General features: G+C 40.9%; 2 protein-coding genes and 1 pseudogene across 4 annotated transcripts in view; 2 read left to right on the forward strand and 1 right to left on the reverse strand.

Moving 5' to 3' along the window:
- Positions 1 to 11,344, forward strand: part of VPS26A (VPS26, retromer complex component A) — a 52,962-nt gene extending 41,618 nt beyond the window's left edge. For both annotated transcript variants that reach the window (XM_030797736.1, XM_030797735.1), the window contains 4 exons: positions 1,035 to 1,141; positions 4,350 to 4,418; positions 6,797 to 6,939; positions 9,640 to 11,344. In XM_030797736.1, coding sequence (XP_030653596.1) covers positions 1,035 to 1,141; positions 4,350 to 4,418; positions 6,797 to 6,939; positions 9,640 to 9,753 — 433 coding nt within the window. In that variant the 3' untranslated portion in view covers positions 9,754 to 11,344. The remainder of the gene's footprint in view (positions 1 to 1,034; positions 1,142 to 4,349; positions 4,419 to 6,796; positions 6,940 to 9,639) is intronic.
- On the reverse strand, positions 140 to 567 carry LOC115831262 (annotated as a pseudogene).
- Positions 11,345 to 18,456: 7,112 nt separating the features above from the next.
- Positions 18,457 to 23,765, forward strand: part of SUPV3L1 (Suv3 like RNA helicase) — a 29,085-nt gene continuing 23,776 nt past the window's right edge. For both annotated transcript variants that reach the window (XM_003258187.3, XM_030797737.1), the window contains exon 1: positions 18,457 to 18,816. In XM_003258187.3, coding sequence (XP_003258235.2) covers positions 18,546 to 18,816 — 271 coding nt within the window. In that variant the 5' untranslated portion in view covers positions 18,457 to 18,545. The remainder of the gene's footprint in view (positions 18,817 to 23,765) is intronic.

The following is a 23,765-nucleotide window of genomic DNA, read 5'->3' on the forward strand; positions in this document are numbered from 1 at the left end:
GTGCCATGTTGATTTCCTGCACCCATTAACTCGTCATTTAGCATTAGGTATATCTCCTAATGCTGTCCCTCCCCCCTCCCCCCACCCCACAACAGTCCCCGGAGTGTGATGTTCCCCTTCCTGTGTCCATGAGTTTTATTTATTCATTTGAAGTATTCTTTGATGACATACTGGCCTGAGACTCCTTGCCATAGTTCTTAACTACTGCACAACTGGAACCAACCACTTTACGGGGTTTCCCCCATCTGTCAGTTTTATAGAGGCTTACCCATTCCCCAGTTTCTTGTTGTCATCAACCGGGGTTTAGCACAAAGGACCTCCACCAACTTAACATACATGGGCTCATCACAATTAGATGCAAGCACACAAAGATGAGCTTGGTGCCTGTCTAAGGCTTTGGCAGCTTTGCGAACTCCACATGCTAGGCCATCATGGATGAGGGTGGTCTTCAGCACCTCTTGTAAAGCAGTAGTAACGTCCATTATACCTCCAGCAGCAATGCCTTCCTCAGCCATGGTGGTGAGTGAAACTGAATTTTGAATGCACTCAGGTCGCCACCTCTGTGCAACTCAGTAGCGGCCAGGAAAGAGCTCAAAATAGTACTTTTTTTTTTTTTTTTTTTTTTTTTTTTTTTGAGATGGAGTCTTGCTCTGTCACCCAAGCTGGAGTGCAGTGGTGTGATTTGCCTCACTGCAGCCTTCACCTCCTGGGTTCAGGCAGTCCTCCCGCCTCAGCCTCCCAAGTAGCAGGGATCACAAGCATGTGCCAGCACACCCAGCTAATTTTTGTATTTTTAGTAGAGACACAGTTTCGCCATGTTGGCCAGGATGGTCTTGAACTCCTGACCTCAAGTGATCCGCCCGCCCCGGCCTTCCAAAGTGCTAGGATTACAGGCAAGAGCCACTGTGCCCAGCCTGAAAATGGTATTCTTAAGTAATTATACTAAAGATGTCTATCGAAGTCTTTTAGGACATAGTTCACTCTTTTTGCTTGTTTTTAAACTGATATTTAGTGAGATATGTTCTTCCCAATAGGTATCATTTAAAGGATGTGATTGTTGGAAAAATTTACTTCTTATTAGTAAGAATAAAAATACAACATATGGAGTTACAGCTGATCAAAAAAGAGATCACAGGAATTGGTAAGTTGAAAAGAGTATGTAAATTAAAATTCTTTGTTTTAGTTGACATTTTTAAAATCTTAAAATATTGTTTAAACATAATTAATTTGATATCCACATTGAGTACTAATTTTGCTAGTTAATATTGCTGGCAGTAAGTGATTTAATGCTTTTTTTAAATTAATTTTTGATTGGAATTTATTTTTTATAAAAAATTAATTTTTGAACAGGTAAATTCACATGGTTCAAAAATAAAATGTAAAAGTATACAGTAAAAAGTATCTTATTTCTGTGCTCTAGCTACTCATAGGTAATATGTTTATTATAAGTTTAAAAATCCTCAGTGGAGCAGGTCAAAACTCCTATGCTGATCAGTAGGGGGATTGTGCCTGTGAATAGCCACTGCACTTCAGCCTGGGCAACAGAGTGAGACCATTCCAAAAAAGGAAAAACAAAAACCGAAACTTTCCAATTAGTTATTATGTGTACAAGCAAGTACCTATGTATAAGACACACCCCTTTTTACTTAAATGGTGGTGTATAATGCATACTTCGCTTTGCCTCTTAGTAGTGCATCTTATAGAACTTTCCATAACAATGTGTAGAATACTTTATCTTTTTAATAGTTTTCCATTTTATTGATATACTAAAATTGAACCAGTCTGCTGTTTGTGGACATACTGGTTGTTTCCAGTCTTTTGCTATTACAAATAATGTCATTTTGCACGTGTGCAAGATAAAATCTTAGAAGTGAAATTCATGGGTTAAACAGCATATTTCTTTATAATTCTTCCGCCCTTTTTGTGGCGAACAGGGTCTCACTGTGTTGCCCAGGCTGGTCTCAAACTCCTGGGCTCAAGCTATCCTCCCACCTCTGCCTCCCAAAGTGTTATGATTACAGGCATAAGCCATTGCACCTGGCCATTTATAATTTTGATGCATGTTATCAGTAAGTCCTCTTTAGGGATTATACCAGTTTGCACTGCTATCAGCAGTGAATGTAGGAGAGTGCCTCTTTTCCCCCATATTCTCATGAGCACAATGCTGTAAAAACTTTTAGCCCATTTGATGGGTAAGGGGGAGATACTACTCCATTGTAGTTTTGGGATTTTTCTTATGGATTCTTTTTCCCCCACTGCTTTATTGAGGTATAATTGGCAAATGAAAATTGTATATATTCAAGATGTATGATGGAATGTTTACATTATGAAATGATTACCACAGTCAAGCTAATTAATATATTCCATTATAGTTTTAATTTTCAGTTTTCTTATTGAGGATGAACCATCTCTTCATATGAATAAAAACAATTTTTATTTTCTGTAAGCCATTCATATTCTTTGCCCCATTATCTATTGGACTATTCTTTTTCTTACTTATTTGTAGAAACTATATATTAGAGAAATCAATCCCCCTCCACTTTTTTTTTTGAGACAGGGTCTCACACTGTTGCTCAGGCTGGAGTGCAATGGTACAATTACAGCTCACTGCAGCCTTGAACTCCTGGACTTGAGCAGTCCTCCAGCCTCAGCATTGTGGGTAGCTGGGACCACAGGCGCATGCCACCACACCCAGCTAATTTTTTATTTTTTGTAGAGACAGGGTGTCACTACGTTGTCCAAGCTGGTTTCGAACTCCTGGACTCAGCGATCCTCCTGCCTCAGCATCCCAAATTGCTGGGTTTACAGGTGTGAGCCACTGTGCCCTGAATTCCTTTTTCTAATATTAAGGGTAGCAAAAATTACCCTCATTTGTCTTGTTTGTGGTGGTTTATGCCATGTAGAAGTTATTGATGTTTATGTAGTCAGATTTATCAGTTTTTCATTTTATGGCCTCTGGGTTTTATGCCATGGTTAGAAAGGTCTTTTTCACACTGAAGTTCTAAAAATAATTTTCTGTGCTTGATTCTACTGGAGTAATACATTGTGGTTTAGGGATTTTGTTTCATTTTTAAAATTTTAATTCATTTGAAATGTGTTGCGATGTAAGAGGTGAGATATGTATCACCTTTACATTTTTCCAGATGGCTGACCAGTTGTCCTGATATCATTTATTGGTTCATCCCTGCTTTTTGATTTTAATATATAAACTTACTTTGTCCTCTTAACATTGTTGGGTGTTTTTTTTTTTTGGAGACGGAGTCTCCCTCTGTTTCCAGGCTGGAGTGCGGTGGCGCGATCTCGGCTCACTGCAACCTCTGCCTCCAGGGTTCAAGCAATTCTCCTGCCTCAGCCTCCTGAGTAGCTGGGATTGCAGGTGCATGCCAACATGCCTGGCTAATTTTTGTATTTTTAATAGAGACGGGGTTTCACCGTGTTGCCTAGGCTGGTCTTGAACTCCTGAGCTCAGGCAGTCCGCCTGCCTTGGCCTCTCAAAGTGCTGAGATTACAGGCGTGAGCCACCGCGCCTGGCCTCATTGTCGGGTTTTTTGCGGAAAGTAATTCTAGGCAACACTTTATAAGCATTTATAGTCAGTATTCATAATTTAAAACATCTGTGATTTCTTTTATTATTATTATTATTTTATTTTTAAATAAAATTCTCACCCAAGGCATGATCTCAAGAGGTCCTGAGAACATGTACCCCCACATGTGATTTCTTAATCTCCATGTTTCTACTTGCTAGTAAATTTAAGTGATTTTAAAATCACTTCAGATTCTCCTTTGTTGTTTCAAACAACTTCAAATACTCCTTTGTTGTTTAAAAAGAAATTGTTGGCCAGGTGCAGTCGCTCACCTGTAATCCCACTTCTTTGGGAGGCTGAGGCAGGCAGATCACTTGAACCCAAGGAATTCGAGACCAGCCTGGGCATCATGGTGAAACCCCATCTCTATCCCAAAAAATACAAAAATTAGCCAGGCATGATAGTGCATGCCTGTAGTCCCAGCTACTCGGGAGGCTTAGGTGGGAGGATTGCTTGAGTTCAGGAGTTTGAGACCAGCCTGGGCAATATATTGAGAACCCATCTCTACAAAAATTGGAAAAAAAACAGGCATGGGGGTGCACACGTGTAATCTCAGCTACTTGGGAGGCTGAGGCAGAAGGATTGCTTAAGCCCAGGAGGTTGAGGCTGCGGCCAGCCATGATTGCACCACTGCACTCTAGCTTGGGTGACAGAGCAAGACACCGTCTCTAAAAACAAAAAATGTAGTGGAAAAATAAGAAGGCATAAGGCTATTAATTATATTCTGGAATATTTAAATTAATGTTATTTACATTATTGCACTAGGACCCAGTACCACAACAGAAACAGAAACAATCGCCAAATATGAAATAATGGATGGTGCACCAGTAAAAGGTAACACTTTTCAGTTACTTCTTTTGTATAGTGCAAACAGCAGTGTTCATGGCAGTTTTGTTTGTATTTATTTAGTGTGAAAGTATCTTTGAATTCTTAAACCATTCTTATAATGATAGCTTTTAAGGTCATCTTTGTATAGCTGCAAAGAAGACTGTAATTGTATTTCCTAGTCTGAAATAAGGTTTAATGTTTCAGTTTCAATTTAGGATTTACTAGAGACAGTTATGTGTATCTGTTCTCTAGTTTTGAATTTGTAATCTTTTCATTGTCTTCTATTATACAAGAGTTCATCTTTGTAAATCTTTTTTCTCCTGCTGACCACAAAATGGAGTATGGCTGAGCATTAATTCCTGTAGGTTTTTGGAGTCATTATAGCCCTCAAGAAAATAAGCCATTCCATTACTAGATAATCTTCAGTATCTGAGACAATGAAGCCAGTATTTATCATTTTAAAATTTATTTCTGGGTTTTCTTCACTATTTGTACTTAAAATCACAAAGCCAGAACCATTTATTAAGTGCCAAGTGTAGATGAGGCGATGTAGTCTGAGGTGCTCTAAAACTCTTTGAGCTAGGTGGTTGTGTCCCTTATGATGCATGTATGTGTACTCTTGTGTTATGCAACATTACTTTGTAAAATACCAGCAGCCACCAGTTTTTATGTAAAATTATGAGTTTTATATCTTTCAGCAAATTGGTGTGCATGAGGAAATTATTATGTAAAAAATATTCAGGCCGGGTGTGGTGGCTCATGCCTGTAATCCCAACACTTTGGGAGGCTGAGGTGGGCAGATCGCTTGAGGTCAGGAGTTCAAGACCAGCCTGGCCAACATGGTGAAACCCCGTCTTTACTAAAAATATAAAAATTAGCTGGGTATGGTGGTGCACGCCTGTCTTCCCAGCTACTTGGGAAGCTGAGGGAGGAGAATTGCTTGAACCTGGAAGGCGGAGGTTGCAGTGAGCTGAGATCATGCCACTGCACTCCAGCCTGGGAGACAGAGTGAAACTCCGTCTCAAAAAAAAAAAAAAAAAAAATTCAAGGGCCAGGCGTGGTGGCTCCCACCTGTAATCCCACCACTTTGGGAGGCCAAAGTGGGTGGATTGCTTAAGTCCAGGAGTTTGAGACCAGTCTGGGCAACATGGCAAAACCCCCATTTCTATAAAAAAATACAAAAATCAGCCAGGCATGGTGGCATGCACCTGTGGTCCCAGCTACTTGGGAGGTGGGAAGCTCACTGGAGCCCAGGAGGCAAGGTTGCAGTGAGCCAAGATGGCACTACTGCACTCCAGCCTGAATGACGGAGGGAGATCCTGCCTCAAAAAAAAAGAAAAGAAAAAGAAAGCCGGGCGCGGTGGCTCACGCCTGTAATCCCAGCACTTTGAGAGGCCAAGGTGGGTGGATCACCTGAGGTCAGGAGTTCGAGACTGGTCAGCCTGGCCAACATGGTGAAACCCAGTCTCTACTAAAAATACAAAAAACATTAGCCGGGCATGGTGGCAGGTGCCTGTAATCCCAGCTACTCAGGAGGCTGAGGCAGGAGAATTGGATGAACCCAGGAGGTGGAGGTTGCACTGAGCCAAGATTGTGCCATTGCACTCCAGCCTGGGCGACAGAGCAAGACTCCATCTCAGAAAAAGAAAAAAAAAAAGAATATGCAAATAATTACCCTTAGGAAAATAGAAGCAATGAGAATCTGAGTAACAGTCTTTTTGGTAATAAAAGAATGTCATCATTCTGTCCGTTTTTAGCTTTGAATGTATGAGTAACAAGTATTCGATAATTTATACACATGATTAGAAATTATGGTAAACTTCATGAAAGAAGATAACAAAACAACTTATAGAGCACTTATCTGTTGGTACTGTTTGAGTTTTTTAGGCATATTAACCCATATAGTCCTTACACATTCCTTGTGAATACTATTGTTATTCCCCATTTCACAGATGAATAACTTAAACAATGAGTAAGTGATTTTTCCAAGGTCACACAACCAATAAGTGGTTGAGATTTGAAGCCAGGTATTCTGACTCTAGAACAGTAGTTCTCGTCTAGGGGCAACTTCACCCTACAATGAATGTTTGGTGTTGTCTGGAGATATTTTTGGCTGTTACATTTGGAGAATACTACTGGTATCTAGTGGGTAGAGGCCGGGGTTGCTGCTAAACATCCTGCAAAGGATAGGACCCTCCCCACAACAAAGAATTATTCAGCCCAAAATATCAGTACTACTGAGGATGAACCCTGTCTGGTCTTTGTTATTTTGCATCTCATGAGGATGTGAAGCATTAGTGTCAACTCTATAGTGCGTAGTCCTACCTGTTACGTGACTATATTTAATCATCTTTAGAATTAAGTGGAAATTCCTTTTCTTTCAGGTGAATCAATTCCAATAAGACTATTTTTAGCAGGATATGACCCAACTCCAACAATGAGAGATGTGAACAAAAAATTTTCAGTAAGGTACTTTTTGAATTTAGTGCTTGTTGATGAGGAAGACCGGAGGTACTTCAAACAGCAGGTATGGTGCCACTTAGGCTGGTATTATGTTCTGCGGCAGATCTAAAAATACCTCGAAAGCACTCTTCTAAGCTTCATTGTACTGAGCGAGTGGGAGTTTCTAAATAAATAAATAACACTGTGGGTATGATAGATAAAGAAGTAGAGGAGAATAAAATCCTGTGATAGATCCCTCCCCAATCATTCTGCAGTACTCCAGGATGAGCTATAATTTTTCAGGGCTTTTAGTTTTCTCTTACAAGTTCTTTTGTTTTTGTTTTTTAATAAAAACAACACCTGCTGCTTATTTAGAAAAAAATAAGCAATAAAGAACAAAGAATGAAGTAAAGGTCAGCAGAATTTCCACCACCATTGCAACTAATGTGTGTATGTGTGTTTAGATCATATTATGGATACTGCTTTTTTTTTTTTCTTACTGTTTTTAATTTTTTGTAGGGACAGAGTCTCACTATGTTGCCCAGGCTGGTCTTGAACTCTTGGGCTTAAGCAATCCTCCTGCCTTGCCCTCCCAAAGTGCTGGGATTATAGGCATGAGCCACCGTGCCCAGCTGTATTCTTTAATTTGCATTTTTACTCAGTAGTGTCTTGAATGTCTTTCTCTTATCAACAAATATGCATTATTATTATTACTATTTTTATTTTTTGAGATGGGGATCTTCCAAGCAATCCTCCAGTCACAGCCTCTTGAGTAGCTGGGAGGTACAGGCACGTACCACTGTGCCCTGTTGATTTATCCCTTTTTAAGCAATTCTGTTATAAATGTCCATGAGATGACTGAATTCTAATAATTTTTTTTTTTTTGAGACAGAGTCTCGTTCTGTTGCCCAGGCTGGAGTGCAGTAGTGTGATCTCAGCTCACTGCAACCTCCACCTTCCAGGTTCAAGTGATTCTTGTGCCTCAGCCTCCCAAGTAGCTGGGATTACAGGTGTGTGCCACCACACCAGGTTAATTTTTGTATTTTCTTTTTTGTAGAGACAGGGTTTTGCCATGTTGGCCAGGCTGGTTTCAAACTCCTGGCCTAAAGTGATCCGCCTGCCTTGGCCTCCCAAAGTGCTAGGATTACAGGCGTGAGCCACCATGCCCAGCCTCTAATAGTGTTTTGTTGTTGTTGTTGTTGTTTTTTAATTATTTATTATTATTATTTTTTGAGACAGAGTCTCGCTCTGTTGCCCAGGCTGGAGTGTAGTGGTGCGATCTCAGCTCACTGCAACCTTCACCTCCTGGGTTCAAGCAATTCTCCTGCCTCAGCCTCCCGAGTACCTGGGATTATAGGCATGCCACCACCACGCCCGGCTAATTTTTCTATTTTTAGTAGAGACTGGGTTTCACCATGTTGACCAGGCTGGTCTCGAACTCCTGACCTCAGGTGATCCGCCTGCCTCAGCCTCCCAAAATGCTGGGATTACAGGCATGAGCCACCTTGCCTGGCTGCCTCTAATTCTTTGTTTAATATAAAGTGTTCATTACAAACTTGTTCTCCTTTGAAAATCAATTAAAAGCTTTTGGTGAATTTTGAATGAAGATAGTAATTAGAATGGTATTTTGTATTCTGAATCAGATTAATAAACATGTTAGATGTCAGTTGAGTGTTCAAAGCTAAGTTAGAAATTATTCTGGGCTAAGTACTGTGAAAAATACAAAAACTACCTTTTATAAATGTGATCTGTCCTCCATGTTCTCACATTGTAGATATCTGGGAAAAAGAAAAATAATATAAACAGAATACTTAAATAATAGTTTGACAGTAATTTAGAAGAGAGAAAACCTATTCCAGTATTGCCATCCTAATGTTGTATAATTAAACATACATGATTTATAACTTCGAAATAAACTACATGATTTTTACAATTTCAAAATCAATTGCATATCATGGCACTATTGGAGGTAGTCTGTTATTTCCCATGTGCACTCATTTGGATGTTTAAATTCTGATATGTTGGGGGAAAAAAAAACTCAGCCTATAATGACTTCATGAAGCAAATAATTTTAGGAATTTAGAAGAGGGAAGTTCTCAGGATGGATTGGTTAGGGTAAGAGTTAGGTAGAGAAATCAAGATTTGAAGACTGGGGAAGATGTAGGGCGAGTTTATTTGGATTGCATTGGAGGCAGAGAGTAACTCAGTTTGGCTGATGGGGGAAAATGGTCTAGGGAGGGAAGAGAATAATGTTGGTAAATTGGATAAAGGTTATAGAGGGGCATGAATACCTGTTTGGAGATTTATCCTGGAGGCACTGAGAACTACTAAAGAGCAATCCAAGCAATGTGCTAGAGGATTAACCTGGTAGTGATAATGAAGGATTAGATAGAAAGGGCTCTGCCTCTCTTGCCTCTGAGGAAGCTGTTTTAATATCTAAGTGACAAGAACTTGAATTTGGATGAGGGCAATGGAACAATTAAAGGATGGATTTGGGGAATTCTTTAAAGTAACAATAGGACTTGTTGACACATTGGATTGGTGGTGGTGGAATGCATGGGTGCTGGTGATAGGAGCACTAGAGGTAGAAGGGGCAGTCAAGATTAGAGCTGGAAGAAAGTAGATCAGTTGGAAAAGAGGAGGGCTTTTGTAGGGAAGAATTTAATTTTATTATGGTTAAAATTGAAGTGGCAATCATGATTTCCATGGTGAAAATTTAAGGCATCATAGAGATAAGGCATCATATCAAACATTAATTTGTTAATATCTTGCATTTGTTTACTAGGAGATAATTTTATGGAGAAAAGCTCCTGAAAAGCTGAGGAAACAGAGAACAAACTTTCACCAGCGATTTGAATCTCCAGAATCACAGGCATCTGCCGAACAGCCTGAAATGTGAACTGAACAGGAGAAAAAAAGAAAAGCAAAAAACTCCTGTAACCCTTGAGATTAAGTTCAGCAGGTTAAAGATGGTTGCAGCCGGAGGGGGCGGAAAAAGGCCAAAACTCCATATATATTAGTCTTCCTTTATCTTACAGCGCTGCATTTATTTTATGATACAATGAAATGTTCTTTCATGTATATACATTTTTAAAAGTGCTTTCTTTGAAACACTGGAACTTTGTTAAGCTGCCTTTTTTTTTAACTTCCTACTTTGATGATAAGCATTCAGATATATATCAGCGTAAACATGAAAAATTTTCATGTGAGTAGGCTGGTATTTGTAATTTTGCTTTCTTTCTGCATAATGTTGATTATAAATCCTTCTCTCTTTTCAGGCTAATGATTACCTCTTATTCTCTACATGCAAAAAATTAAATATTTTGTGTTCAAATAAAATTAGAAAATCTGAGTGGCCCCTTGTGTCCTGCAGAGATTTAAAACATGGCATCTCAATATTTTTGAGAACTACATTTGTTTTTAACGTATGTGTTTGAGAAAAGCATATGGAGTGTTTCCCTGCAGGCGCTTCTGAGTACCATTCCATGGCTTCCAGAATTTTATCCTCTTTGAGGTCTTCTGTGCTATGAATATTAGATTTCTTTCCCCAAGGGATTATGTGGCAGGTCATTATGGCCTTCTTTTTTTTGGCCATATTAAGTAACAGTTTTGCTATTTTCCAGTAGTACCGTTGTGTGTTTTCTGCAATGTGGAGTTGACTTAGGTTGGCATTTTAGATTTGTTAAAACTATTTTTTCCATAAATACTTTGAAACATATTTATATATTTCAATTTAAGGAATCTTTTTGCCATGTGTATGCAAATATTATTTTCTTCATACATTCATTTTCTTTTCAGGGGAAAATTTGGGGATGGGGGACTCAGGAGGACCTGTGAAACATGTAGTTATCTAGATCTGGGTAATTTCATGTTTATTAAACTCGAACTTTGGCTAGTTAAACTCACATTGAAACTTCATCCAGTCTCTTAAATTTTTAACACTAAATTCAAGTCATTTGTTTAAAGTCTCTAAAAAAGAAGATTGCAGTCATCCATTCATATGCATGGGGTCTGATCGCAAATACACTAAATGTGGAGTGTAGGAACCAAAATGAAACCTGCTGTATGGAAACTACTTTCACTTATGGCTCATTGGTGTTTGTACCAATATTTTTTTATGCACTTCAGTGCAAGTCTTGTCAGTTAACCTTACTTTATGAGTAAGCTAAATAACCCAAATTACATTTCTTTAAACCTGTTTTACTACTATGGCACTTTGATAAAATGGTCAGGAACCAACTTTACTAGCAAAAGGGTCCATGTACCATGTGCTGGAGCATCTGTTCTACATGTGGATATCTATGAATGGTAATGTTTTCCTTCATGTAAGTGCCTATTCAGAGTTTCAAAATTTTAAAATGCCAAATATTTTCATGGTCATTTGCATGTAGTAATCTAGAAAATATTCAAAGAGATTTTGAAAACCAATTGTATTTAACCAGCCTCAAATTGTGCAACCATGATGTATAATAAAGAATTTGAAACAGAAACTGAGCTTGCTGTTTGCATGATTAAAATAGCTCTATTCTCAAATCTCTTCTCATTGTTACATTTATTGTCGAGGATAGGATTGTTCAATAGTTTAGGAAGCTGTAACTGTGATAATGAATTTTTATAAATATTACTGGTTTCGATTTTAAATAGCTATATAATGCTTTTAATAGGCTGGCTTAAAACTCATATACAGGATGCCTGTCCATTTTGCTCAAGACTTTTTGTAGCATAACCAATTTGAAAAATAAAAATTCAAATTTAATATTTGGTGATTTCAGTCAAAAGTCAGCCAGTTAATTAGAAGTCATAAACTGAAAAAGAAATTTGTGTCTTTGATGAAGAGTTACAATGTCTAACCCATTGGTTCTCAACCCTGGTTGCATATTAGAATCACCTTAGAAGCCTGGGTCCTACTCTGACCAATAAAATAAGAATCTCAGAGACTGGGCCATAGGCATTAAAAACAAAACAACCTCAAAAAAATACCTGTAATCCCAGCCACTTCAGGAGTCTGAGGCGGAAGGATCACCTGAAGCCAGGAATTCGAGACCAGCCTGGCCAACAAAATGAGATCCTATCTCTACAAAAAAATTAACAATGAGCTGGGCATGGTGGCATGCACCTGTATTCCCAGCTACTTAGGAAGCTGAGACAGGAAGATCCCTTTGAGAGGTGAAGCCAGCTGGACTTCTAGGTCGTGTGGGGACTTGGAGAACTTTTCTGTCTTACAAGGGGATTGTAGAATGCACCAATCAACGCTGTAGCTAGGATTGTAAAATGCACTCTGTGGCTAGCTGGAGGTTTGTAAAATGCACCAATCAGTGCTTGTGAAAACGCACCAATCAGGCTGGGTGCAGTGGCTCACGCCTGTAATCCCAGCACTTTGGGAGGCCGAGGCGGGCAGATCACCTGAGGTTGGGAGTTCGAGATCAGGCTGACCAACATGGAGAAACCCCGTCTCTACCTAAAATACATGGTGGCACATGCCTGTAATCCCAGCTACTAGGGAGGCTGAGGCAGGAGAATTGCTTGAACCCGGGAGGCAGAGGTTGCAGTGAGCTGAGATCACACCAATACACTTCAGCCTGGCTAGAAGTTTGTAAAATGGACCAATCAGCGGGACGTGGGTGGGGACAAATGGAATAAAAGCTGGCCACCCTCCAGCCAGCAGCGGCAACCAGCTCGGGTCCCCTTCCATACTGTGGAAGCTCTGTTCTTTCACTCCTCACGATAAATCTTGCTGCTGCTCACTCTTTGGGCCCGTGCCACATTTAAGAACTGTAACACGGCGAAGGTCCACGGCTCTGTTCTTTAAGTCAGCGAGACCGCAAACGCACTGGTAGGAACCAACTCCGCACACACCTTGAGTACAGGAATTTGAAATTACACTGAGGTTATCATGCCACTGCACTCTAGCCTGGGTGACAGAGACACCACGTCTCAAAAATCTACCCAGAGTTGAGAACCACTGATCTAAACCATTAAAATTTTTATTTCTCTCACTAATGAATTTTCTCATTGTTTTGATATTGCTGGGGAAGAAAAACTTTTATCCTCTTAGGATGAGTTCTTGGGGGCCTGCAAATTAAATAAACGAGACGTGGCCAGGTGCCTAACTCTTTGAGAGACCAGGGTGGGAAGATCACTTGAGCCCAGGAGTTTGAGACCAGCCTGGGCAACATAACAAGACCCCATCTCTACGAAAACAAAAACAAAAACAAAAACAAAAAACATAGGGGAAGTGGTGGGGCGTAAGAGTACTTACAGGAAAACAAATGACTTAGAAAAGATAAAAGCTTTTATGAAAATAGATGGAAGATAAAATTTTGTTACAAAGTCTGTTCACGTGTGGTACCCATTTATTGTCTCAGGATAAAAGTCAGTCTTTCCTGGTTGCTCCCAGGAAGGGGATTTTTTAGCTCTCTTGAGAGCCCAGGCTTTTAGACAGCTAAGGGATTTCAAAAACAAGTGATTATAAAATTAAAGATGCTCTCATTTAGAAAAAAAATACAGGTCTAAAATATAAAACAATTATGGATTAGAACTGTTACGCAGCTCAGTATTAGAATAAAGCAAAGGTTTTCCAGGAGTGGTATTATGCCCCGGAAAGAAAGCAAGACAGAGCAGGACCATGTGGGTACCATCTGTACAAGTTCTACAAATGGGGTGTGGAAGTACAAGTTCTACAAATGGGCAACCGACAGGTGCCCCATCCCTTTCAGCTCTAACATTTCATGATTCTAAGGCTAAATCTTTTTTTTTTTTTTTAATTTTGAGATAGAGTCTTGCTCTGTCGCCCAGGCTGGAATGCAGTGGTGTGATCTCGGCTTACTGCAACCTCTGCCTCCCAGGTTCAAACGATTCTCCTGCTTCAGCCTCCTGAGTAGCTGGGACTACAGGCACGTGCCACCATGCCTGGCTAATTTTTTGTATTTTTGGTAGAGATGGGGTTTCACCGTGTTAACCAGGATGGTCTTGATCTCCTGACCTCATTGAGAGGTGAAGCCAGCTGGACTTCTGGGTTGGGTGGGGACTTGGAGAACTTTTCTGTCTTACAAGAGGATTTTAAAATGCACCAATCAGCACTCTGTAGCTAGGATTGTAAAATGCACCAATCAGCACTCTAGCTAGCTAGAGGTTTGTAAAATGCACCAATCAGTGCTCTGTGGCTAGCTAGAGGTTTGTAAAATGTGCCAATCAGCACTCTGTAAAAACGCACCAATCAGCTCTCTGTGGTTAGCTAGAGATTTGTAAAATGGACCAATCAGTGCTCTGTAAAATGGACCAATCAGCACTCTGTAAAATGGGCCAATCAGCAGGACATGGGTGGGGATAAATAAGGGAATAAAAGCTGGCTGCCACCCTCCCCTCCACCCCAGCCCCCAGCCAGCAGCAGCAACCCACTTGGGTCCCCTTCCACGCTGTGGAAGCTTTGTTCTTTCGCTCTTCACAATAAATCTTGCTGCTGCTCACTCTTTGGGTCCATGCCACCTTTGAGAGCTGTAAAACTCACTGCGAAGGTCCACAGCTTCATTCTTGAAATCAGCGAGACCACGAACCCACCAGAAGGAACAAACTCCGGACACATCATGATCCGCCTGCCTTGGCCTCCCAAAGTGCTGGGATTACAGGCGTGAGCCACCGTGCCCAGCCAAGAGTAAATCTTAAAAGTTCACTTAGGATAAGCAATAGTGTCTAGATCATGATAACCTTAATGTCAGAAAAATACTAGAAACTTCAAATTACAAAATTTGGTAGACAAGGTATGAGAGAGTAATCTACAGGATGTGCTTTTGTGAAACCTACACCAGATTTTGTTAATAGTAAAAGCAAAGGCGAAGAAGAAATTAACTTGTATTATTTCTGCCACCTAGGTTATCTTCTCCCACTTCCTTTCCTTCTCCTATTTATTTCCGTATTCATGTAAATATTCATGTAAATATTTCCGTATTCATGTAAATATTCATTAGCATATTTACAGACTATCAGTTAGTGCTTGCTACGGTTTGAATGTGTCCCCTAAATTTTTTGTGTTGGAACTTAATCATCAAATTTATATATTGATTGGAGGTGAGGCCTTTGAGAAGTAATTAGGATTAGATAAAAGTTCTTAGTGTGGGTCCCCCATGATGTGACTGGTGGCTTCGTAAGAAAAGAGAAACCTGAGATGGCACACAAGGTCTTGCTCTCTGGCCATGTGATGCCTTCTACCAGGTTATGTCAAGAGGGCCATCACCAGATGCCAGCCTCCTGATCTTGGACTTCCTAGCCTCCAGAACTGTAAGAAATAAATTCATTTTCTTTACAAATTACTCAGTCTGTGGTGTTCTGTTATAGCAATGCAAAATGGAGTAAGTGTTATCTTGGCCCTACCTTGAAGGAACTTTAATCCAGAGCAGTGGTTCTCAAAAGTGTGGTCTCAGACCAGCAGAGTTGCATCATCTGAAATGTTTTAGAAATGTAAACTCTCGGATCCCACTCCAGATCTACTGAATCAGAAACTTCAGGGATCGGGCCCAACAATCTTGTTGCACTCTAACGTTTAAGAACCACTGACCTAGAGACACAATTACGATAGTTTTCATTCTATGATAGAGCCTCTACTGGGACCTGTGATGTGTAAGAGAAGCACCCAGTGTGTTCAGAGGTACAGAGGTGAGAAACGATGATATAACTGGTGTATAGTTCCAGCATGAATAGAATGGTAGATGTGGGGAGTAGAAATAAAGCTGGAAGAGGCATATAGGGCCAACCAATGTAGCACAGAACCTGGATGCCATACAATGGAATATGGGCTTTATCTGAACATTTATTCAGAATCACCAAAGGACTCTAAGCAGGAGTAACTTACCAGATTTGTGTTTTCAAAAGATCATTATGGTGCTATGGCAAAGTATAGGAGGATACCATTTACATAGTTACTGCACTAATCCATTCAACAAGCAAAATAAAACATTTATAGAAGCTCTAATATGTGTTAGGTGCTGATTACACTTACTGCTATAAATACGACATAATCAGTATAGATATGACATCTTTTTTGTAAAAGCAAAAATTTTATATTGAATTTTCCCATTTCAATGTTTATAGTAGAACTTAACGAATGGCTGAAAGGAAAAGCCTGTTATGTCCTATCACAAAATTCAGATTGCACTTTCTACCTGCAAGGAGGTGCAAACAAAATTACAGTTAAAATAGTTTTGAGAATTTTTTTTTCTGTAAAACTATACTAGGGTTGGGCTAGATCTGTAAGACTAGTAACTGCCAGGTGCTGTGGCATGCACCTGTAGTTCCAGCTACTCAGGAGGCTGACGCAGGATTGCTTGAGCCCAGGAGTTCAGGATCACCCTTCCAAAAAAAAAAAAAAAAAAAAAAAAAAGACTAGTACAAATGTTGATTCTGGCCCAATATGCTGCTCCGGTCCAAAAAGCCCACCTATTTGCTTTGAAATCAGAAAGACTGGCTGGGCATGGTGGCTCACACCTGTAATCCCAGCACTTTGGGAGGCCGAGGTGGGTGGATCACTTGAGGCCGGGAGTTCTGAGACCAACCTGGCCAACATGGTGAAACTAAAGAGAATACAAAAATTAGCCAGGTATTGTGGTGCAGGCCTGTAGTCCCAGCTATTCTGGAGGCTGAGGCATGAGAATTGCTTGAGGCTGGGAGGTGGACATTGCAGTGAGCTATGATTGCACCACTGCATTTCAGCCTGGGCAACAGAGTGAGCCTCTGTCTCAAAAAAAAAAGAAAAAAAAAGATTTAGATTAGTATCTGACTCTACCACTTATTGGGGCAAGTTACTTAACCTGGTGACAATAATACCTCTAAATGGTTGTCAAGCATATTAAAAGATTAAAAGGAACAACATAGTGCTTGCCTCAGTTACATATTAAATGTTTGGTTTATCCTTCATTCTCCTAGTTTCCAAATCTGACGAGACATCATTGTTTATTGACATTTTCTCGCATAGTCACTCACTACATTATCTAAGGAGTCTTGTAAAACCTTTCCATTCCACATACATGGTCTCCATCATAACTCAGACACAGGAATCTACCACCTTCAGCTAGAACTGTTGCTAAAGTTGTAATTTTCCTCCCTGCATATTTGTGTTGATCCTAGTCTATCCTAGGTACTTCCTAATGAATGATTTCTCTTCTCAAAAATATAATCACTATTTGTAAGCCATAGGATTAGGTCTGCGTTAACTCTGTTACTTACATTTTTTTCAATATGTCTTTTCCTTAGTTAAGCCTTTGCTTACATCATTTCCTCCGACTAGAATTTACTTACCGCTTCTCTATATGTTTTACTTTTAAGTCTGGCAGAAATCTCCTTACCAATCTAAAATTGCTCCTTTCTTTGAACTGCCATTAGTCTATTAGAGCAATAAGTGCATTATTTAACGTGTACTGTTCTTATTACCAAAACCAGATCAGAAACTTTGAAAGCAAAGGACTGTCTCCTTGTATCCCTGATGTTTAAAAATTATTTTGTGAATCAAAGGCACGTGGCAAATTGTTACTGGAATCCTATTAGACATACAGTATTGTATATTACATAACACGTTCCTTCAAGTTGTAAGATCTTAATGATGTAAGTATAAAGAGATGTGGAAATGCTAAACTTGTGAATTTTTTTTTTTTTTTTTAGACGGAGTCTCACTCTGTTGCCCAGGCTGGAGAGCAGTGGCCCGATCTCGGCTCACTGCCACCTCTGGCACCCAGGTTCAAACGATTCTCCTGCCTCCGCCTCCCTAGTAACTGGGATTACAGGTGTGCACCACCACGCCCGGCTGATTTTTGTATTTTTAGTAGAGACGGGATTTCACCATGTTTGCCAGGCTGGTCTCGGACTCCTGACCTCAGATGATACACCGGCCTCGCCCTCCGTAAGTGCTGGGATTACAGGCGTGAACCACCACGCCCGGGTTAAACTTGTGAATTTAACATGTTGCAGCCTCACATAAGGACACGGTATTCAACAAATGCAATGGAACTGGACTATGGCTGGGGTGCAGAGCACGTATTTTTGCCATATGGTCACAACTATGTGGTCATAGCTGCTAGGATGATGTACACAAACTGCTCACATTAAAGCAAAAGTACTTATGTAATACGAAGGGCTTAATAGTGCAACAATATTTCTTAGCAACATTTCTGAGGGGCATATCAAGTTATTATCGCTAACGTTACCATATCAGGAAAGACGGTTAACAATGCAAGAAACTTTTGGGAAATGCTATCTAGTGTTTGAGTCCGCAAGACACACTCGTACCCTGAGCATTCGCAGTTGCTGCTCCACCATCTATTCGCTCACTGCTCACCCACGTGCTTCTGGACACTTGCTTACCCAAGTACTAGTTTGCATCACGTGACACGACTAGCAGGCCCCCTCCGCTCATCTATGACATCCCAAAGATGCCTGATTATTTTCCGTTCTTTAGGGAAAGCTGGTCCCAATCACCAACAAAACAGAGAAAGAGAACGAGAATTATCTCTAGCGGTTTTCCCTTCTAATCTTTTTCCCTGAAAGAACACCCTTACGGCACGGCTTTTTCCTTAACGGTCAGGCGTTTTCTCGGGCAGCTTACCTGCTCGGCCTGGGTCTTTCTGGACAGCAGGCGCTGGAGGTGCGCGTCACTGTCCGCCGCCGTGTCCGCGGCTGCTGCTGGTACCTGTAGAACCTGCGGCCTAGATGTCCTTCTCCCGTGCCCTATTGTGGGCTCGGCTCCCGGCGGGGCGCCAGGCTGGCCACCGGGCAGCCATCTGCTCTTCCCTTCGCCCCCACTTTGGGCCCTTTCCCGGGGTTCTGGGGCAAGTTTCTGTCCTTGCCACCGCCTCCTCCTCTGCCTCCGGTGGCTCCAAAATACCAAACACGTCCTTGTTCGTGCCCCTGACTGTGAAACCTCAGGGCCCCAGCGCCGATGGCGACGTCGGGGCCGAGCTAACCCGGCCTCTGGACAAGAGTGAGTGCGGGAACTACTGAGGGCGGCAGGGGGTGGTGTCTGCTGGGCCGAGGCTGGTTGGTAGGAAGCTGCACCCCCTTCCCCTGGGGATCCTTGGTCCCATAGAGTGTTGTCATCGTGCCTCTCAGTGTCTGCCTCCTTCGCTGGTGTGTGAGCCCCTCAAACAGCTTGGGACTGTGTCTGATTAATTCTTAACGCCTCGTCCCAGAAGCGGCCTTTTCCCTTTTACTGCCCTGCTCTCTGAATGGTTTAAACACTCATATGTTGGGAAGATTTGACTTTTTTTGAGTTGTTAGGTAGACGCCAGCTCTTTCTTGCATTCTTCTTTGTTTCTCTCCCGTCCCCGAATGGGATGGGCAGTGAAAAGCCAGCGGAGACTTCTTTTGGATTCTTTGTCATTGAGGAGGCGCCGACTCATACCACGCTGTTAGGCTGTGTGGTGCTTGCCAAGAGGAACCAGACTCAGATCCATATCCCCTCTTAAGAAACGTAACGGTATGGTGGGGGAGGACACGTGTATGGAAAGTGAACTGTAATACAAGGTAGAACATGACAAGGTCTAGAACAAGGTAGGGTGTTCCCGCCTCCAGAGAGAAAAGAAGAGGGTAGCATCAGTGAGTGGCAGCGGGCTTTGCTCAGCAAAACTTAAGTTTGGATGGATTCGTTGACAGAGAGGCATGTGAAGGTTTTCAAGGTGAGTTTCGGGATGATTAGGGAGGTAAGGGAGTTTCCTCTGACCATATGAAAGTGGGAGGTTGAGGAAATGCTATCCAGAATTGTCTCCAGGAATAGGAGGAGAAATGTCTCACTTTAACAAGCGACATTGGTGCCTCCTATTGTAAATCTAAAATATAGACTACAATATGTTTTTCAGAGCAGAAGTACAGTACTTTCACTAAACATGTGATGGAACTCACAGTATATGCTACTCTTTGACATATTCTTCCAGTGTTAAGCAAGGTCTTTCACTTTACTTGGAGTTGGGAGACTGTCTTTGTTTTCTGCTGTTATAATATAATACCTGAGACTGAGTAATTTATAAACAATAGAGGTGTATTTGACTCATGGTTCTGAGCCGGGATCTGATGAGGGCCTTTGGCTGCATCATCACATGGTGGAAGGTGGAAGGTGGAAGGGCAAGTGAGCCTGTGAGACAGAGAAAGGGGGCTGAACTTATCCATTTTTTCCTGTGATAACTGACTCCTGTGATAATGGCATTAATCCACTCACCAGGGCAAACTCCTCATGTCCTAATCACCTCTTAAAAGTTCCACCTCTCAACTGTTAAAATAGCAATTAAATTTCAATATGAGTCTTGGAGAAGACATTCAAACCATAGCAGAGAATGTGTTATTTTAATAATGTAATTATACTATTATTTATTTTTAAATTGTAAAAATACATAAAATTTACTCTTTTAAACTTTTTTTTAGTTTTTTTCTTTACTTTCTTTTTTTTTTGTTTTTTTTTTTTTTTTTTAGAGACAGGGTCTTGCTCTGTTACCCAAGCTGGAGTATAGCGGTATGATCATAGCTCACTGTAACCTCCAACTCCCAGACTCAAGCAATCCTGGCTCAGCCTTCTAAGTAGCTAGCAATACAGGCGTGCACCACCATGCCTGGATAATTTTTAAATTTTTTGTAGAGATAGGGTCTTGCTATGTTGCCCAGGCTGGTCTCAAACTCCTGGGCTCCAGGGATCCTCATGCCATGGCCTCCCAAAGCACTGAGATTACAGACCTGAGCCACTGCACCCAGCCAGTCTTAATTGTTTTTAAACAGGTAGTTCACTAGTGTTAAGTATATTGACATTGTTGCGAAATAGATGAGAACTTTTTCATCTTGTAGAGTTGAAACTCAAACAATAGTTTACCCATTAAAGAACAATTTTCCATTTATTTTATATTATTTGAAGGCATAAGGTAATTTGGATGAGATAATTTGCCTTATTGTATTCAAATATTGTTAAATTCTTATTTTCTGCAGCTATTCCAATTCACCTGAAAATGTAAATGTCTTTGCTGCTTCCTGTAAGAAGATAAAATAAAGACATGGGTTTGTCAGCACTAGATTTTCTTCTGGTGGAGAATCCTTAGATACTTCATTGGGTCTGTGTGCCAGGTGATTTTTCATCTCCTTTGACTGGGATTGGTCCAGATGTTGAATTTACTAGAATGATTTTTCAGCATGGCAGGAGGGGCTACAGAAGATGGTGAATTACTACACTCTGATATAGCCATGTGGTTAAGGTGTCAGATTTCCACTTAGCTTAGCAATCAGGACAAGAAGCTGTCACTTCTCAATCTCTTTTGCCTACTCATAGCCCAAAAAGTTGAGGTACTTAAAGGCTTTGTCCTGCGTCACCTTGCTGCCTTATTCTGTGTTTTCTATGGGGTGTCTCATTCTCTCTCTCCCCATCACTAATTCAGTATTCCTCTCAGATCTTTGTCTCTACCCTGGACCTCTCTCCTTCACCCTGGACCTATATATCTCGCTGCCTACCAGGTGTCTCCACTTGTCTTTCTTACACACACCTCACCTTAGCATGTCAAGACAACTTACCTTCCCCTCAGCCTGCTCCTCCAGGTGCTCAGGTCAAAAGCTGGTAGTCTTTGTTCTTCCATCCCTCACCCCTACATCTAACAATCAGAGAAAGCCCAGTTGATGAGTCTTGCTGATTCTACCTCGTAAATATTTAATTCGTTCATTTCCCTCATTCTCCACTGCAACCAGCTTACTCTAAATTGCCAGCTTTCATCTTTTAACTGGACTGCACATATGGCCCCTTATGTGTCTCCTCATATGCCTTTGATCCCTCGTTTCTATTCTCTACCTGCAGTCAGAATGTTCTTTTAAAAAGACTAGGCTGGGCGTGGTGTCTCACGCCGTCAATCCCAGCACTTTGGGAGGCCCAGGAGGGTGGATCACTTGAGCCCAGGAGCTCAAGATGAGCCTGGGCAACATGGCGAAACTCCATCTCTACAAAAAATACAGAAATTAGCCAGGCATGATGGTGTGTGCCTGTAGTTCCAGCTACTTGGGAGGCTGAGGTGGGAGGGTTGCTTGAGCCTGGGTAGTAGTAGAGGTTGCAGTGAGCCGAGATTGCACCACCACACTCCAGCCTGGGTGACAAGAGTGAGGCCCTGTCTCAAATAAAAAAAGAAAGATACAATTTTAATTTACATACTAGAAAGCTCACCCTTTAAAAGTGTATAATTCACTGGATTTTAGTATATTTGCAGGATTGTACAATCATCACCATAATTTCATTTCAGAACATTTTTATCACCCTGAAAAGAAACCTGATATCTATTAGCAAGTCACTCTCTAGTCCCCCAGTCCCCAGTATCTTTTTTTTTTTTTTAGCTCTAGATAACTACTAATCCACATTCTGTCTGTTGATTTGCCTGTTTTGTGTATTTCATATTAATAGTGTCATATAGTATGTGGTCTTTTGTAACTGGTTTCTTTTATTTAGCATAATGAGAAATTTCACATTTTGGAAGCATTTTAATTTGAGTAAAGCAGCATGAATCTTATATAACACTGTAGTATTAGTCACAGAAAATAGGTTAATTCTAAATAAATGTGATCTGTCTTTAGTTTGTATTGAGTTTATAGGTCAGCAGAATTTTCCCAAGCAATGGCATGTACCTTTTTCCAATCTTTTATTTGTCATTGGTTTTTCTACCCTTGGTACCAAGAAATTGTTGGCCAGGTGCAGTGGCTCACGCCTGTAATCCCAGCACTTTGGGAGGCTGAGGCTGGCAGATCACCAGCCTCAGGAGTTCGAGACCAGCCTGACCAACATGGAGAAACCCTGTCTCTACTAAAAATACAAAATTAGTTGGGCATGGTGCATGGTGATGCATGCCTGTAATCCCAGCTACTTGGGAGGCTGAGGCAGGAGAATCTCTTGAGCCCAGAAGGCGGAGGTTGCAGTGAGCTGAGGTCGTGCCATTGCACTCCAGCCTGGGCAACAAGAGTGAAACTCCATCTCCAAAGAAAAAAAGAAACTGTTGTTCCTACTTGGCACAAAGTAACAGAGACCCAGAAATCTGCCTGTGATCTGAAATATAAATATATATAGACACACACACACACACACACACACACACACACACTGTGTGTGTATGTGTATCTCATTTAATTGTGGGCAGATCTAGTGATTCTGAAATTTCCTCATTCTGTCAAACAAAGTTTTATTAGTGGAATGCTTTGTTCAGGCTTGATTTCTTCAATGAGTGTTGTGTGTGAAAATGTGGTTGGCACATTTGTGAAAGGTAAAAATACAGGTCACTTGGCCTTTCTGAATTTCATGGGTAAAGGCTGTGTCCTCATTGTGGCTTCTCCTCCTAGAAATACATAGTGTGTGACTGAGTCAGTAAAATGTTTATTGAATAATGCTGTAGTATTTTAACATATACAACCATAATACAGTCTCAGCTTCATTAGTTTAAAGTACTTTTACCTGTAAGATTATTGATTCATAGTGGCATGTTATCTCCCAATAGCATAGACATTTTTCTGCCGTCACCCTTGACAGTCATCTAACCCTTGCTTGAGTAATTCCATTGGCAAGGAGCTCTCACTTTTCACTGTTCTAATTGTTAGGAAGTTCTTGTATAAATTCCACTGAAATCTGCTCCCACTGACTTTAGTTATGCCATCTAGCACAAAACGAGTGTAATCTTTTATCTCTGAAATCATCATCCTCAAACTTAAGATCAGCCTGGCTTCCTTAAGCATGAGGATCTGATCCTTGCTATATTGGTTGTCTTTCTGGATGTGTTTTAGCTGCTCACTGTTTGGATGTGCAGAATGGTTATAAGTGAATGACAGTGTGGCTCTCTACCTATAAGTGGCCTGGTGAAGGCTTGAGGCTGCCTCTGATCCCGGAGTGCATTGCTCATTCCTCTGTGGTATAACAGAGTGCTGCATTATTTGACT

Source organism: Nomascus leucogenys, chromosome 18 (genome assembly GCF_006542625.1).
Source record: "Nomascus leucogenys isolate Asia chromosome 18, Asia_NLE_v1, whole genome shotgun sequence".
Lineage (NCBI taxonomy): Eukaryota > Metazoa > Chordata > Mammalia > Primates > Hylobatidae > Nomascus > Nomascus leucogenys.